A 16,967-nucleotide genomic window follows, 5' to 3' on the forward strand; every position below is an offset into this window, starting at 1 on the left:
GAGGGATCACAGTCATATCACACATAGCAAAAATACTGGAGAGGATATTGGAAAGAAGACTGAGGGAAAACGTGGAAGGTCAGTTACAAGAGAAGCAGTATGGCTTTCAATGTGGTAGATCAACAGTGGACCCAATCTTTTTAGTATGAGATACTTGACAGAAATGCACCTGGAATCTTGCAATAGTGTCCCCAGAGAAAAAATGTGGGAAGCCTCGGAGAGAGAGAGAAAGTTGGATAAAAAACAACCCGAATTCTTCAAGCAATATATGACAAAAGCTTCAACTGTGTCCACACCCAAGTTGGAAGAACTGGTTAGTTTAGGAATCTTGCTGACCTGAGACAAGAAAGTGTGGCGTCACCATTATTATTTACAATGGTGATGGATAAAATCATCAAAGAGACAAACAAAAGAAGTTCATAGAGGAAGAGAAGTTACTGCTGTTTGCTGATGACATTGTGGTGTGAGGAACCAGCAGTAAGACTGTACGAGAACAAGTAGACAATTTAAAGGGGGAAAAAATCAAGAAATGTGGAATGAAAGTGGAGAAAAGCATGAATATGATGGTAACCAGAGAAGACAGAGAAGGCAAGGGAAAAATTAATATCAAAGGACAGGATACTGAAGTTGAGGAAAGCTTTCAATATCTAGGAAGTGTCATAACAGAGAATGCAACAATCAATGCACAAGTTACCAAAGGGGTACAACAGAGCAATGCATTTCACCAGTATTTGAGGGCTTAGTCTGGGGACAGGAGGTGCCGATGAAGTATAAGGAAGTGCTGTACGAGATGTACTTTATACTCACACTAACATATGCATTGAAGACCTGGACAGTGACAAGAAGAGGAGAGAGAGTAGAAACCAAGTGAGTGAAATGAAATTCTTAAGATGTATATTAAGGAAAATGGGGAGAGACAGAGTAAGAAATGAAGAGGTAGAAATGAAATTAGAGATGAAAACCTGGATGAGAAGACCAAGAAGAACAGCTCAAAATGATTTGGACATGTAAACAGAATGGAAGAACATCAAAATGAAAGATGGAGGCAAAATTTGAGGGCAAGAGGGAGGCCTGGAGCAAGATGGACTGACTCGATAAAGACTAGAGGAAGGTATCTGGACTGGAATGAAACAGATACAGAAGAAGAATGGTGGAAAGACGGGGGAAAGTGAGAGTACCATAAATGTCCCAACTCACCCTGATGCTGGATAAAGGGGAAACGAAGATGGCGATGAGTCATTTTCGCAGTAGTACTCTGGATTTTCCTGTGTAAAAGAGTAGCCAAAATTAGGGTTTAGCATTTCTATTCTTGATCCAGTTTCTGAGGTACCTGTAAGCATTTGGACACTAACTTCAGTGCAAGTGTTAGCTTTTTTGTGTGACCAGAATTTCTCTGTGCTTTGTGAGATGGCTTTCAATACGTTTATGCTATGGTAGTCATCGAAGACTTAACATATTGCCATTTTAACAGGCAAATGTATTTCACTTGGCATCTCCAAATCTATACTAGGGTGCCTTGTTATACAACTATTATGCAGTTGTTGCATTTCTTCAGAAGAATTTTTTGTCTTTTTCTACTTTGACAGTTCCTACAAACAATATATGTTCTACTAGGTACACATCTGTCTAGTGTCTGGTCAACTGTTGTTCTAAACATAAGTCACAGTTGCTCTAAATGCTACTGGCCAGAGCTATATGTTTGAAGTTCCTCCTCGGAGATATGGTATTACTGGCTACTTATCCAGTTTACTGAAGATGTAAATCTCTATTATTTATTTAGCTGCCCTCTGTACTTTGTTGATCATCGTTACTACAACTGCATCGTGGTGACTGAAACCATTTTCATCATGAACCTCGACAATGAAGCTAGGTCAATTTGTTGCCAATACACTGCTGGCCATTAAAACTTCACCATCAGGAAGGATAAAATATGACAAAATTTTAATTACTGTACATATACAGTATATCAGGAAGAATACTTGATTAAATCTGCAGGTGTTGCGCTAGTAGCTGGGGTCCAAAATTTAGTACACAGAGTCACTGCCTCTTGCAGGAACAACGGCTCTAATTGGGCTGCATACCGATCAAACTGAGCTTGAAGCACAGATATGCGACTATGTCATTTGAAGCTGTTTCAACTACTACTTCTTCTTCTTCTGTTATCTCACTTTATCCTGCTTCTCTATGAGGTTGGCATTGTTTTAGGGATTTTGGGAATGTTAGTTGGTGGTTCAATTTCTAGTACCTCCTGCCGCGGAAGTTGAACACGCACCAGAACAAATGGACGTGGTCAGCCCATAGAGGGCTCCGCGTCCGCGGCGGCTATTCCGCGCAGCGGCTCTCGCACAGCGAGGGCGCCACCGCTATGCCACGTGCAGACAGCGGCCAATAGCCGCTCCCTCTGGATTCGTATATAGGGACCCGCTCTGCCCTAGTCCAGTCAGTCTGGTACTCACTCTGGATTGCGTCTATATCTTGACGGTACTGTGTTCTGGTCATTGCTCGTTGTTGACGTTAGCCTGGCTCTGGTTTCCGAGTGGATTTACTGTTGGTGTTTGGTGTTGTGGTTTCTACAACCTCCGTTGTTTATCCCTTCCTTGTTGTGTCGGTCATTGTCGGTTGTCGTTGGTTTGTCGTCCGACTTGTCCTTGTGTTTACCCAGTGGTGCGTGCTCCACCGCTGGCGGCTTCCCCGCCTGGCGGCTCCGATCCGCAGCCCAAGGCGTTCCCTCGGTTGGTTTTGGTTACTACACAATGCCGTTCCTGATCCCACCACATCCTCCATGACAGAATATGTGTACCACATGTGCCTGTGTCTACAGTACATGTCAAGTTCAAGTGTGAGAACAGTTTCTGAATGTTTGTGTAGCATGTATCTGAGGCGGCATGCGGATATCAGCCAGTATTCACCTACTTGGATGTGGGAAACCGCCTACAAACCACACCCTCACTGCTCAGCTCACCAGGCCCTCATTGTTAATAAGTGAGGTGGATTTCATCTGGGACTGTCTCACCTCCCAGAATCCCGAAAGAAGCACACTGAGTGACTCTGCTATCTGAGTGGCTCTGTTTCAACTCGAGGCCAGAATTCATCAATCACAGTGGCTGGTGAGTGATGGAGCTCCAGTCTCATGCCAAACCGTGACCTGATGTCTCTTGTGGGTGAGATGTTTAGAGAATATGCTTGCCAGGGCTACAGTTGAGCGCCCTCTGTGTCAGGATAGGACAGCACAGCATGGGCCACATGTGATCTCGTGTTATGTTGTTGAAGGATAACGTCGCAGAGACCTCGAAGATGGGGCACAACAGCTGGTGTTAATACATTAGAAATGTAACAGCTGTAGTCAAAATTACCAGCAATGTAAACAAGAAATGATTATATGTGTTTGCAGGCTTCCTCAGTGTATTCCAATATAAAACTTCTCAGGTGATCAGCCAAGTGATGGCATTGCCTTGTAGCAACATTTCAATGAGTTTCATACCCATCATCTTCACCCAAAGTGTCAGGATGCTGTGTTCTGTGTATCTGATGAGAATAGATAGGCACAGACACAGTGATGCATCTCACACTGGCATACAAAACACATCAGAAACATTTGAGCAGGGCAGGCAGGTAAGTCTACAGTGGAAGAGCATAGCATCAACAAGGAACACACTTCTCATTCTGAAGAAACAAAGAAGCTATGCAGCACCAATAGCTTCTGGGACTCGGTTGTCACAGATGCGATAGAAATACATCTGCACAACAATTTAATAAACCCGGATAGTGGATTTCAACTCAGCACAAGATGGGACTCTGCATACTGAAAAAGTATGACAGGAATGCTCCATTCTAAATAGTGCCAGCATCTATGGACAGAATGGAAAGACACAAGGACTCGATGCCCACACTGAGGCACACCACATTCCTCACCACAGGCAGCACCAATTTTCCCCACTACTGGCGTAGCTCTCTCTTCCAGAGATATGTGATTGGCCCACCTACAGTCAACATTCCAGTGGCTACATGGGATATGCAGCACACAGCAACCCGAAAATTTGTCTGAGGATGATGGGTACAAAAATCATTGAAATGTTGCAACAAGATAATGTCACCACTCAACTGACTATCCGAAAAGATTTTATCGTCAGAAATGATTATGTTGTGTTTCCAGTGGCACCCCATACCACCGTGACAGGTCCTAGGCTCTTATGATGATGATGAATTCAATCTAGTATGTTCATTTTCCTGGTAGCCTGCACACACAGATGTGTCCATTGTGAAGCTGTGTGCAGAACTTGGAACCATCTCAAAAGATGACATGGTGCCACTCCTGTGCCCAGTGTTGTTACTATGTGCATCACTTCAGAGTACCTCTCTTTCTGCTGCTGTGTCAAGGCAAGCCACAATAATAGTCCCAATGCTAACTATCTATGGCATTCCAGACTTTGTCGCACTGGAAAAAAGTGCATTTCCGGGCTCAAGGTATGTGACACAGCTGTACGACCCTACACAGCTGAGCAGTGTCTAGCCTCTCAGGCACTAATTACATGGGCTGTTGAGATCCTGTATGGCATTTGGCATGGCCCTCCTGAACCGACAGATCCCCTATTTGTGTGGTAGTCACGGGGTCCCAACCAACACAAGCAACAGCAATATCAAAGAATGACAAACAGCAGTCTCAATTCTGGCATGCACTGATTTCTGCTTGTTAGCAAGCAACAACATGATGTAATCACAAACAAATAACATTCCAAAACAATTCCTGAATGAAGGACCTACTGTATGATGTTTCCTTATACACAGAATACAGATGGAGTTACTCCTAATTTGCTTTGTGCAGTTGCACTAAAATTATAACCATTTGCATATCAAAGCATTTAGTGCATTTCATACCAGTTTAGAGTTTGCTGCATGCCACTTTCAAGGTGCTGCAGTTCTGATGGTCAACAGTCTCTATCCTCATCATGAATGGGATTCTACACTATCCATTCTAGGTCGCTTTCAGGGAATGTATTTAGTATCATTTTGCAGTATGTCTCGGTGTGGGTGTGGCTGTCATGAGAAAGACCCAATCATAAGTTTATGTACACTGTCGATACTGGGTCCTGCCCAATCAATCACAGATGCAGCTACCAATTTATATCTCCGCGGATTTAAGTTTCTTGTCTACTTTGATTAAAACAACATTTCCACTTCATTTTTGATATAGGCCTCATTTTCCCTGAAAATCTCACTGTTAACAATTTCATGTCTCACCTAGCTTTCTGTATCTAGTATTATATGAGTCCCATTTCTCTTTAGGACTGCTCCAGACTCTGTTACTTTCTTGCAGATACTTAAGCTGTTGATCACTAAGGTTCTAATAGTTTCATCTCTTTGGATCTTACACTAATATTTAAGTACAGATATCTTTAACTGGATTGGATGGAGAGTTGCTGAATTAAAAAAAAAAGTCTCGCACGTGCCCCATCAAAGTCACCAACACCGGTAGTAGCCTCCGTTGCTGTGTAGTGACCCTCTGACCTACGTACGGTAACCCAGCAGTTCTCAATCCTATGACGTATGTTCAGAGAGACACGTGCTATTTGTCACAGAACCTACAAAGTCTCTGGTTCAAACATTATTATGCAAAACAGCATCAACATTATTGTGTATTGTCACAGCAACTGATAGAAACCTAGAAGAGTATACGATTAAATAAAGCTATCTTCAGATACAAAGGAGAAGTAAGTTTGATCTGCGGAAAAAGTGCTTATTGAACTGCTTGCCTCTTGGGTCGATAGATGTCACCAACAAATGGAATAACTTAATAGAGCAAGTTTTACTATCATCACATAAAAAATAAATCTGTACATTTTAACAACTAAGTTACAGTCCAGTTGATGAGTTTTTGTATTTAGGTCAACTGGGGGGAAAAAAAGATCTGGATGGACAAGAAAGAAAACAGAAGTGTAAAATCTGTTTGGGGGTGCTTTTGGTAAACCAAATTGAGCTTTTAAAATTAAGATTCCAAACTGTCTGAAATGGTAACTTTGGGTAAGTGCATATCACAGGTGCTGGGTTACAAGAGTGAAATGTGGACTTTCATGAAAATGACTGAAGCACTGACAGCTGCTAAGTGAGCAATGAAGAGAAGTGTGTTGAGAATTATTAGGAAAAACAGGAAAACAAAGGGCTCAGGGAACAGATTGAAGTTGGAGATGTAACTGTGATAGAATGAGAATGAGGTGGAGGTGGGTGGGACATGTAGCCAGGTAATTTTGTGTGCCTAAGTGGTCTGGTGCAAGTTTCTCAACTGGATGCCACTGTGGCACCTGGCACGTCCATAACCTACCCCAGCAATACTGCTAGGGAAAAGGGGCATACAGCTCAATGCAGAATCCAAACCACATGTTGTTCCTGATGGATGTTCACATCATTGAGAGAAGAGGGCTAAGTTAAAGGCAGATTAAAAATTCTGTAGCCTGACCGAGATGCAATCACATGGGATTTCAGTTTCCAGGTACATACTTATCATTATATCACCAAGCCTGACTACATAGCCAGCTGAATTTATGGTAGGTAGGCCATGGATGTTTGTTGCTGAATTACAGTAAATTATATAATATTTATACGGTAATCTATTGGAAAGTAGGTAGGTAACATTACAAAACCAGCAGAAGCAGCATGCGTCCAAATATCTAAATATTATAATATATGAAAGAGTCTAGAGGAGCCCCTTATCCAGCAGTAGATGTGAGATGTTTAGTGATAAGACTGATGATGTTAACAATGTTAACGAATATAAATCTTAGATGTCTTACCGTGGAGATACTTCAATGCCACTTTGCGCAATTTGTTGCTTGGAGAAAATAATGTAGTAACTTCATTCATATATGAAGAGCTACATGGTAATGTATACATAATGCTTTCAATATTATCTAATACTGCTGGATCAATATCTTCAGTCCCCTGGAAGTAAAGAGAAGTGTCAAAGTACACTACCAATGATAGTTAAAGAAAAATTCTACCAAATGATAGTTAATGAAAAAGTTAATGAAAAAAGGAAATACAATGGCAATCCAGGAAAAAATGATCAGTTTTGCTTTCCCACTGCTTCTATCCAAGTTCAAACATTTTTCTCAACATCTTTTCTCAATGTTGTCAAATCACCAGCCACACAAGCTGTTGTTATGCATCCTATAGTTGTTTAAAATCGACTACGTGTTAAAAAGTCCTGTTGGTTATTTAATGAAAGAAACATGTGAAACATTCAACAACAGGCAAAACTAAACTGCATGATGAAATATGACCTAGACATCTGTCTTATATCACAGATGACTTGAAGAACCAAGTGAAGAAATTGTACAATACAAACTCGTAACTGCAGACAAGTTATGACAGTTCTTTCCTATATATTTCTCATTCTGTGTTCAGTGGAATTATGTCTGTCTATTGTGGCTACAGCAAAATTATTGGATGATGGGTTCCCTGACAATTGAGAGACCAACGTAAAACAAATACAGAGTGAACCATAACTCCACCAACAAACTTTCAGAGGTTGTTCAGTGCTACCTTCCAAGTCTTTTGGAAGGGACTCACAGTCTCCAACAGCATATTTGGTTTGTTATTGCAACCACCCTTGTTTCTGTGAAAATGCATTCAGAACATTGAAGAAACCTGTAATAAGCCATAACCAAAACATATAACACACAACACAGAGTAACACAACAGCCCTCAGACAAGACAGTGTACTGTGATGTCATTGCTATCACTGCAGGAACAGCTCAACATTGCTTCATGGTCCCACTCTTCCACTGCATTCAGTGAACCCATACAAGAAGAGGTGCATACTGGCCAACTCTTCATCAATAAACCTATCCATACAGCTGTGTACCAATGTTAACAAACAACTAAAACTGCCAGAAACACAAACCCACAACAGAACTAGGCAGTACTGAATGCAAACTTGAATGCAAAGAGTAAAATGGGTACTACTCTTGCCAACAGGAGGTTCTGTGGACGAAAAGAAACAAGCAATCTTCTGCAATACTCTCAGTGCAACAGAGATACAAAGCTAATTGTTGCTAGAAACAAAATGAAATGTAATAACTGTGTAATGATCCCCAAAGACCATGGGTCCCTTATATCAAAACTCTCAAAGTATTGCCAAACAACCTTTGAAAGTTTGTTGTTGGAGTTCTGGTACACCCAGTAAAATGGCTGCAGTACTGACATTTTTTATGCAGTAGCATACATGTGGAAATGCTTTTCTGGTTCAAACTATTACTTTGTGCTGAAACATGGGTGTACACTGCACCTCACAAATAAGTGCAAAATGCTTAACTGGCATCATCCTTCATCAACTAAAAAGCTGCAAAAATTGAAAAAACTGTGTCAACAAAAAAGATTCTGACAATTGTTTTTTGCCCTCAGAAGAGGGCTGTCTTGGTGGATTTCACACCAAAAAGTGTTGTTACAAATCCAGATCAATATTGTGACACCTTAAGAAAACTACAGTGAGCATTTTAAAATCGTAGGCATGAAGTACCGCATCCCAGTATTGAGCTACTTAATCACAATGCCCATCCTCAAAATGCTGTGGTAATCAGAAGCTTACTGGATGGGAAATTTTTGATCATTCACCTCACAGTGCAGACCTCGCATTGGTGATTTTCACCTTCACAAAGCACAAAAAGTTCTTGGGTAGGAAATACATTGAAAAGTATTAGACACAGGTTTAAAAGAGTAGTAGTAGCTGACTATGATGTGGGGATTCCTACAAGATTGCAGACAGATACAACGAATACTTCAATAATGAATGTGATTATGTAGAGAAATAAAGTACATTGGAGACTCCATTAACCACACTAATTGTTGCCATAAGTCATTCACACAATCAAAAATCCATACAACTAAATGAATGAAGGAAAGCAATTCTTGTATGATTAATATAGAAAGGTAACCTATGTCACCTGCATATGGCTATCTTTTAGCTACATTGTTATATAGTTATTTTTTTAGAGTTAATAAATAATGTTAAGTGTATATTTAAAACTACAAAAACAAATTAAACTTATTAAAATCAACAACAAAAATCAATGTTTCTTAAAAGATTGTTGTTGTTTTTGTGGCCATTAGTCTGAATACTGGTTTGATGCAGCTCTCCATGCTACTGCATCCTGTGTGAGCCTCTGCACCTCCAAATAAGTACTCCAACCTACATCCTTCTGAAACTGCTTTCTGTATTCATCTATTGGTTTCCCTCTACAATTTTTACCCCCCCCCCCCCCCCCCACTTTCCTCCAGTACAAAATTAGTGATCACCTGACGTCTCAGAATGTGTCCTATCAAGCGATCCCTTCTTTCGGTCAAGCTGTAACACAAACTTCTTGTCTCATCAATTCTATTCCGTAACTCCTCATTAGTTACATGACCTACCCATCTAATCTTCAACATTCTTCTGTAGGACCACATTTCAAATGCTTCTTTTGTCTTTCTGTATAAACTGTTTATTGTCTACGTTTCACTTCCATATGTGGCTACACTCCATACCAATACTTTCAGAAAAGACTCCCTAAAACTTAAATCTACATTTGATGTTAACAAATTTCTCTTCTTCAGAAATGCATTCCTTGCCACTGCCTGTCTACATTCTATATCCTCTCTACCTTGGCCATCATTTTGCTGCCCACATAGCAAAACTCACCTATTACTTTAAGCATCTTGTTTCCTAATCTAATTCCCATAGCATTGTCCGATTTAATTCGTCTACATTCCATTATCCTTGTTTGGCTTTTATTGATGTTCATCTTTTATCATCCTTACAAGGCAATGTCCGTTACATTCAACTGCTCTTTCAAGTCCTTTGCTGTCTCTGACAATTACTATGTCATCAGCAAACCTCAAAGTTTATATTTCTTTTCCTTGAATTTTAATTTCTACTTCAAATTTTCTTTGATCTCCTTTACTGCTTGTTCAATGCACAAATTGAACAACATCAGGGATAGGCTACAACCCTGTCTCACTCCCTTCTCAACCACTGCTTCCCTTTCATGCCCTTTGACTCATATTACTGCAGTCTGGTTTCTGTACAAGTTGTAAACAGCCTTTTGCTCCCTGTATTTTACGCCTGCTACCTTCACAATTTCAAAGAGTGTACTCCAGTCAACACTGTCAAAATCTTTCTCTAAGTCTACAAATGCCATAAGCATAAGATTACCTTTCCTTGACCTATCTTCTAAGATAAGTTGTACGGTCAGTATTTCCTCTTGTGTTCCTACATTTCTCTGAATCCAGACTGATCTTCCCTGAGGTCGGATTCTACCAGTTTTTCCATTCTTCTGTAAAGAATTCATGTTAGTATTTTGCAACCATGACTTATTAAACCAATAGTTTGGTAATTTTCACACTTGTCAGCAACTGCATTCTTTGGAGTTGGAATTAAGAGATTAGACACATTTTAGTATTTATGTCCATATTTTCTTAAAATTAAAATACTGCAACCTCATTCATGAAATACCTCACAAAAGTCACATAGGACAATCACTGTAGTTTAATTTTGTTTAAAATATTTGGTAATTGTCATTTGATGTAAACAATTTCTTCTGTTCATTGCTGCTACATCATGAATTCGTTTTAACTGTAATAAACTCATGATCACACTCTCTTTTTAGAGCCATTTGAAAACTGTTTCCAGGTCTTGAAATGCTTCTGCATGAGTTGATCCTACATTATTTTCTGCATCTAATTATCTTCTGTAACATCATCTTGCATTTCTTGCTGTTTTTTTGCCTGCAATATATTTTCAACAATTTCATCATCCGAGATGACCTGAAAACACTGATCATTACTGTCACAAGTGATCTGCTCTTTCATTTCATTGGCATTTCATTTGCGGCAGATCTGTATGATTGTCATTGGCTCATTTATATCCTCTGAAACAGAATCATCCATTCAGTTACTAAATTTTTGTACTTCTGTTTTAGTGTTCTATACCAAGCTCTGTTCAGAGTCTTCCTTTCAGTCAAATCCCACACATCTACAGCCACGTAACAACAATCCTTTTAAATTCATCTCCTTGAACAACGAGAAAACAACTTCTACATTATCTTTATCAACAGATAACAATCTACGTAAAAGTTGTTTTTTGTAAAGTAGTTTTAATGTTTCAGAATCACTTTGATCCACTGGTAGTAGCATGGATGTCACATTAGGAGATAAAAGTTTTACTGGAAACATCCCGTTCTCTCCCTCTAACAGTTCAGCTAAAGGATGGGTTGGCACATTATCCACCCTTTTTTTTTTCTTCGGGGTTAAAAATGTTGCCATATCAATCAATGAATTTTCAGAGTTCGCCCCTGCTCTTTTCTGGCTTTTATTACTTAATGGAACACTGATATTTTAGAAGAATCTGACATTTTTTGATTTTCCCATAAGCAGCAAAGGCATTTCATGAATCCTGGTAGCAACTGCACAAACTGATATTGTTACTTGCTCTTTACTAGTTTTATATGCTGGAGATGAACTCTTTTGCCAAGAAGAAAAAGATTTTGATGGTAATTATTTCCAATTTAATCCAGTATCACCAGCATTGTAAAGAAAGTCCAGGTCATAATTATCATCCAGTTATTTTTTTAAACCACGACTAAAAAAAAATTGCTGCATTTACATCAACTGACATTTTTTCAATTTGTATTTCCCACTCACAAATTCCATGATGAGATTCAAATCTGTACAGCCAAATGTTACATGCAAAAATGATTTATCACCACCTATTTTTTATTTAACTGTACGTCTTTTCACAGAGCAGAGCAAAGGAATAGATATTGGTTGCGCACTGATCATATGTGTAAAAACTAACAATACAAAGCTTCTTCCAAAAGTTCACTTTTCAGTTTCTTCATCACTCTTTGATGTTCACTCCTGTCTTCACTATCAAGTTTGCAGGATTGATTATAGTAGAAGTATCTACACCATGCATATCAGCTAACTTATGACTAGTTTCTCCTTTTTTTAATGAATCAATTAATCAATAACACCATCCTCTTGCACTTTTGACATATTTAAGCACAGGCACGACACTTTGCAGTGGCATAATGATGGCAACTGTAACTCACAATATAATGACAAAATTATTTGATAGGGTAGATATAAAAATATACTCAACAAGAGGCAGCAGAACACACACATAGAAAATGGTTGTAAGTGGCAAGCTTTTGGAGCCAGTGGCTCCTTCTTCAGGCAGAAGGACTGAAGGGGAAGGAAGAGGGGTGAAGGAAAAGGACTGGAGAGGTCTAAGAAAAGGGGTAGATTTTGGGAAAGTTGCCCAGAACCATGGGTCAGGGGAGATTTACTGCATGGGATGAGAAGGATAGACTCAATGATGAAACATGTACTGTCTAACTCAAACAATAATGAAATGCATAGGGCAGAGATCGTGTGGAGTGCTGGGTGTGTTTTGCCAGCATTACATTTCCTTGCACCACAGATAAAACTACAAAAATATTTGCTCACAGTTGACAATCTGGATACTCACAAATCCATGTAACTGAGGCTCAGATGATCGAGTCTCCACTGTAACCTTAAATTTTATGACATATTTTCTGTTAATAAAATATGTTTCTTCAAATTACTGAAGCCAAGTAACTGTCACATCCTGGATTTTCCTCATACTCTTAAATTCTTTACGCTTTATCCCATTTACTTATTAATGTGCTTGATATATTGAAATAATTCACATCTTGCACTCAAAAGAGAATAAATCACTGGCACCGTCCCAAAGAAGTTATAAATTTTGCTTCTACAATATTTTTTGCAACATCAAAAGTAAAATAAAGGAGGGAAACAACAAGATCAGATGCTAAGTGGCCATCTGGAGGAGATAAAAGAAAAACTCATACCATAATGCCCAGTGATAACACGATAGAAAAGATAATAGTTGATTAATGATTAATGTGCTAATTTTCTTCTCCTGCAGCGTTCAACCAGTCAATCAACCATGACTTATTAAAGTGCCAATTTGGTTATATTCACACCTATCAGCATTTGTTTTCTTTGGAATTGGAATTATTATATTCTTCTTGAAGTATGAGGGTATTTTGCCCTGTCTCATACATCTTGCACATCTTGCACACCGGATGGAACAGTTTTGTCATGGCTGGTTCACTCAAGGTTATCAGTAATTCTGATGGAATGTTGTCTACTCCCAGAGACTTGTTTCAACACAGGTCGTTTAATGCTCTGTCAGATACTCCTCGCAGTATCCTATCTCCCATCTCATCTTCATCTACATCCTCTTCCATTTCTATAATACTGCTCTCAAGTACATCTCCCTTGTGTAGACACACTATGTACTCCTTCCACCTTTCAGCTTTCCCTTCTTTGCTTAGCACTGGTTTTCTATCTGAACTCTTGATATTCGTACAGTTGCTTCTCTTTTCTCCAAACACCTATTTAATTTTCCTGTAGATGGTATATATCTTTCCACTAGTGATATATACTTCTAATTCCTTACATTTCAGCTCTAGCCATTCCTGCTTAGCCATTTTGCACTTCCTGTCAATCTCATTTTTTTAGTTGTTTGTATTCCCTTTCACCTGCTTGATTTACTGCATTTTTATATTTTCTCCTTTCATCAATTAAATTTAATATCTCTTGTGTTATTAATGGATTTCTATTAGGCCTTGTCTTTTTTACCTATCTGAACCTTTGCTGTCTTCACTATTTCATCTCTCAAAGCTATCCATTTATCTTTTACTGTATTTCTTTCCCCTGTTCTTGTCAATTGTTGCCTAATTCTCCCTCTGAAACTCTCAACAACCTATGGTTCTTTCAAATTATCCAGGTGCCATTTCCTTAATTTACTATCTTTTTGCAATTTCTTCAGTTTTAATCTACACTTCATAACCAACAAATTCTGGTCAGAGATCACATCTGCCCCTGGAAATGTCTTATAATTTAAAATCTGATTCCGAAATCTCTGTCTTAACATTACATACTCAACCTGAAACTTTCTGGTGTCTCCAGGTCTCTTGCACATGTACAACCCTCTTTCACGATTCTTAAGCCACATGTTAGCAATGACTACATTATGCTCTGTGCAAAATTCTAGCAGTTGGCTTTCTCTTTCAGTCCTTTCCCTCATTCCATATTCACCTACTTTTTTTTCTGATCTCCATCCTCCTACTATCAAATTCCAGTCCCACATCACTATTAAATTTTTGTCTCCCTCAATTAGCCACCAGTTTTCCTGAATTGTGCATGTGGAAATCCTCCCTGCAATATATCCTATATTCCCATAACCCCCCCTGGCCTCAGCCTTTGTTAGTAACTGTTCTTCATCCACTCCAGCACTACACAGCCTTCTATTTCGCCAATAACCTCACACAATCCTTTTACTTCTCTCCTCTCCCCCCCCCCTCCCCCACACCCCCTCAGCCCGCCCTCCACCCACCTCCTGGCTGCCCTATCCTCTCCACTCCTCATCCGTGCCTGTATGCTGATGCTGCCACAAGCAGCACCCCTATCCTGCTATCCCTCCCTCTCCCTCCCCAGCCTCCTCCATAACTTGAACAAACCAGATTTCTTCTCCCATCATGCACAGTTACTCGCAGACCGGCCTAGTGTTTTTGTTGTAACTGTTTGCTATGCAACATCTCCACTATTTGGTGAGAAGCAACATTTCCCTTTTTAGATTTTCTAATCTTCCTGTCCAATTAATGGATCTAACATTCCACACTCTCATCCATACAATGCCTGTTTAATATAACCTGATGTCAATATTCTCCTGAGTGGCCCCTATTGCCAACATTTAAATGACATAAAATGGAATTAAAATGATGTAAAGTTTCACAAACTCTTTCCTTAATTACGTGCAAATGTTTGATATCAGTAAATTTCTACAATGATAAGAGTCATCTTCTCTTGTGCCAGTGAGGTTCTGACTGGTACTTTACCCTGGAGATTTTATGTGTATACTTGCACCCTAAGTATCAGACTTCTTTACTATCTTTACTGTGTCTTCTGCAACTATGATGTTCACGATGTCATTATTCTATTTTCCAACATTATTCAATATGGTCTTTGTTGCATAGGTCTGTAAGACTATCAGTTATATTCATCAGTTCTTCCAATAGTGAATGAAAAACTCAACATGTTTCAATAGTGCTGTGACTCTCTATCATTGCAACACAAGATGAAGGATATCCTATCCAAAATCCTACCATCCAAAGCAGTATCCCATTATCTATTCCTGTAGATGATCCAAGTGCACATACAAACTCAACCTTCCACTGCAGTCTAATAAGAATCATTTTCAATCTTATTGAGGGTCGAGGGGGCAAAAGAATGTAGTCACACTATACACCCATTGTTTTACAGTTACAGTGCAGTGTTCTATATTGTTATGGTTCGTATTCAGCCAACTACATATATTAATTACCACTGCCAAACTGTAGCTAATGCAAACTTGATCAAGTTGCTCAACATGCTGCACACACAACAACACCACGGACATCAAAGCTGCTTCAGTGCCTGTTCCATTTAGATAAAACATTATTAGTGAAAAATTGATGTTCCATTCTTTAGGCTACACAGAAGTTAGGGGAGGGACAATTAATGCCCACCACTCCACAATTCAACCACGAGTGGGCACCAGTGAGAAAACAATGCTATTGCCACCTAGCAGAACTGTTTGGTAAAACTTTTATGTGTAAAAGCTGTGGCTGAAGAAGAGGAGTACTTATGTGCCAACCAGAGATAGAATTTGTAGCACTAGTTAAATTTTGAGCCATCTAAGAAATGATTACTGTCTTACATCATGGTGATGTGATTCATAGTTTACCTGTGAAAACATACAAAAGTGCAGCAGACATTCAATCCTCCTCCTCCTCCTCCTCTCCCTATCCCTCTCCCTATACCTCCCCCTCCCCACCCCAAACCCCTAGTTTTTCTCTCTTTGGTTGGACATGAAGTAGGAAGTAGGTAAAATCTGTGATTAAATTGCTTTTGATAAAATTATATTTCGACATATAATGAAATATTAGGAAACAGTGGAGCGATTTTTTTTTTTTTTAGTGCACACACACACACACACACACACACACACACACACACACACACACACACACACAAATAATTCAACTGAAACATGAGTGAGTAGCTATCTTTTCCTTTCCATAAATATTGTCTTAACTGGATTATACTTATTTTCATAGTTTGCACTTTAGTGATTTAATTAAATTGTTCCTCTAATGTTGAACTATCCAATGTGTTCGTAATTCAGTGAAAATCTTTGAATATTTTGTCGTTTTGTAGCCAGAAATAGTATTGAACAATTTTTAGTTTCAGTTCTATTCCACATTGCATTGTAATTTTATTACATATACTCTCCCTTTTCCCACCCTCCAAATTCCAAGATGAGTGTTTCATAAACTAATTTTCTGGCATTATGAATAAAATTTTGTTTCAATAATTGAAACTTGTGTTGATGGAGATTCAAATGATGGTTTCTTGCAGAATGTACACAAAAAGCACTGAAGCCACCAATAGTTTTGCTATACTGAGAAAAGCATTTGGGGCTGAGACTGCAGAACTATTCCACTGTGTGTCACATGACCACACTGCATGCAAATGGTTGCAACTGTTTTCAGATTCTGAGATTTGTATAAAATTCTGTCCTAGTTATGGGAAACAGTGTCCTTGTTGGGTGATTCTTGTTAAAACTTAACAACCGTTTCTCTAATAATCCACCCCACCAGTACCTTTACAAAACCATCTTTCAAAAAATACCCAGCCAGTCTTTATCTCCACTTCAGTGTTTTGCTTTAGTATCTGCTTCACACATTATTATTATTATTATTATTATTATTATTGTTTCCAGAATGAGATTTTCACTCTGCAGCAGAGTGTGTGCTGATATGAAACTTCCTGGCAGATTAAAACTGTCACATCCATTATGACTAACCAGGCTGTTATGCCATGGTCGGTTGATGAATTTTGTCTCT

General features: G+C 39.0%; 1 protein-coding gene across 3 annotated transcripts in view; it reads right to left on the bottom strand.

The window, feature by feature from the left end:
• The window catches only part of LOC126199189 (uncharacterized), a 200,766-nt gene that overhangs the window by 71,432 nt on the left and 112,367 nt on the right, over positions 1 to 16,967 (bottom strand). For all 3 annotated transcript variants that reach the window (XM_049935969.1, XM_049935967.1, XM_049935968.1), the window contains one exon: positions 6,786 to 6,933. In XM_049935969.1, coding sequence (XP_049791926.1) covers positions 6,786 to 6,933 — 148 coding nt within the window. The remainder of the gene's footprint in view (positions 1 to 6,785; positions 6,934 to 16,967) is intronic.

The sequence above is a fragment of the Schistocerca nitens genome, chromosome 8 (assembly GCF_023898315.1).
Source record: "Schistocerca nitens isolate TAMUIC-IGC-003100 chromosome 8, iqSchNite1.1, whole genome shotgun sequence".
In the NCBI taxonomy this organism is placed as follows: Eukaryota; Metazoa; Arthropoda; class Insecta; order Orthoptera; family Acrididae; genus Schistocerca; species Schistocerca nitens.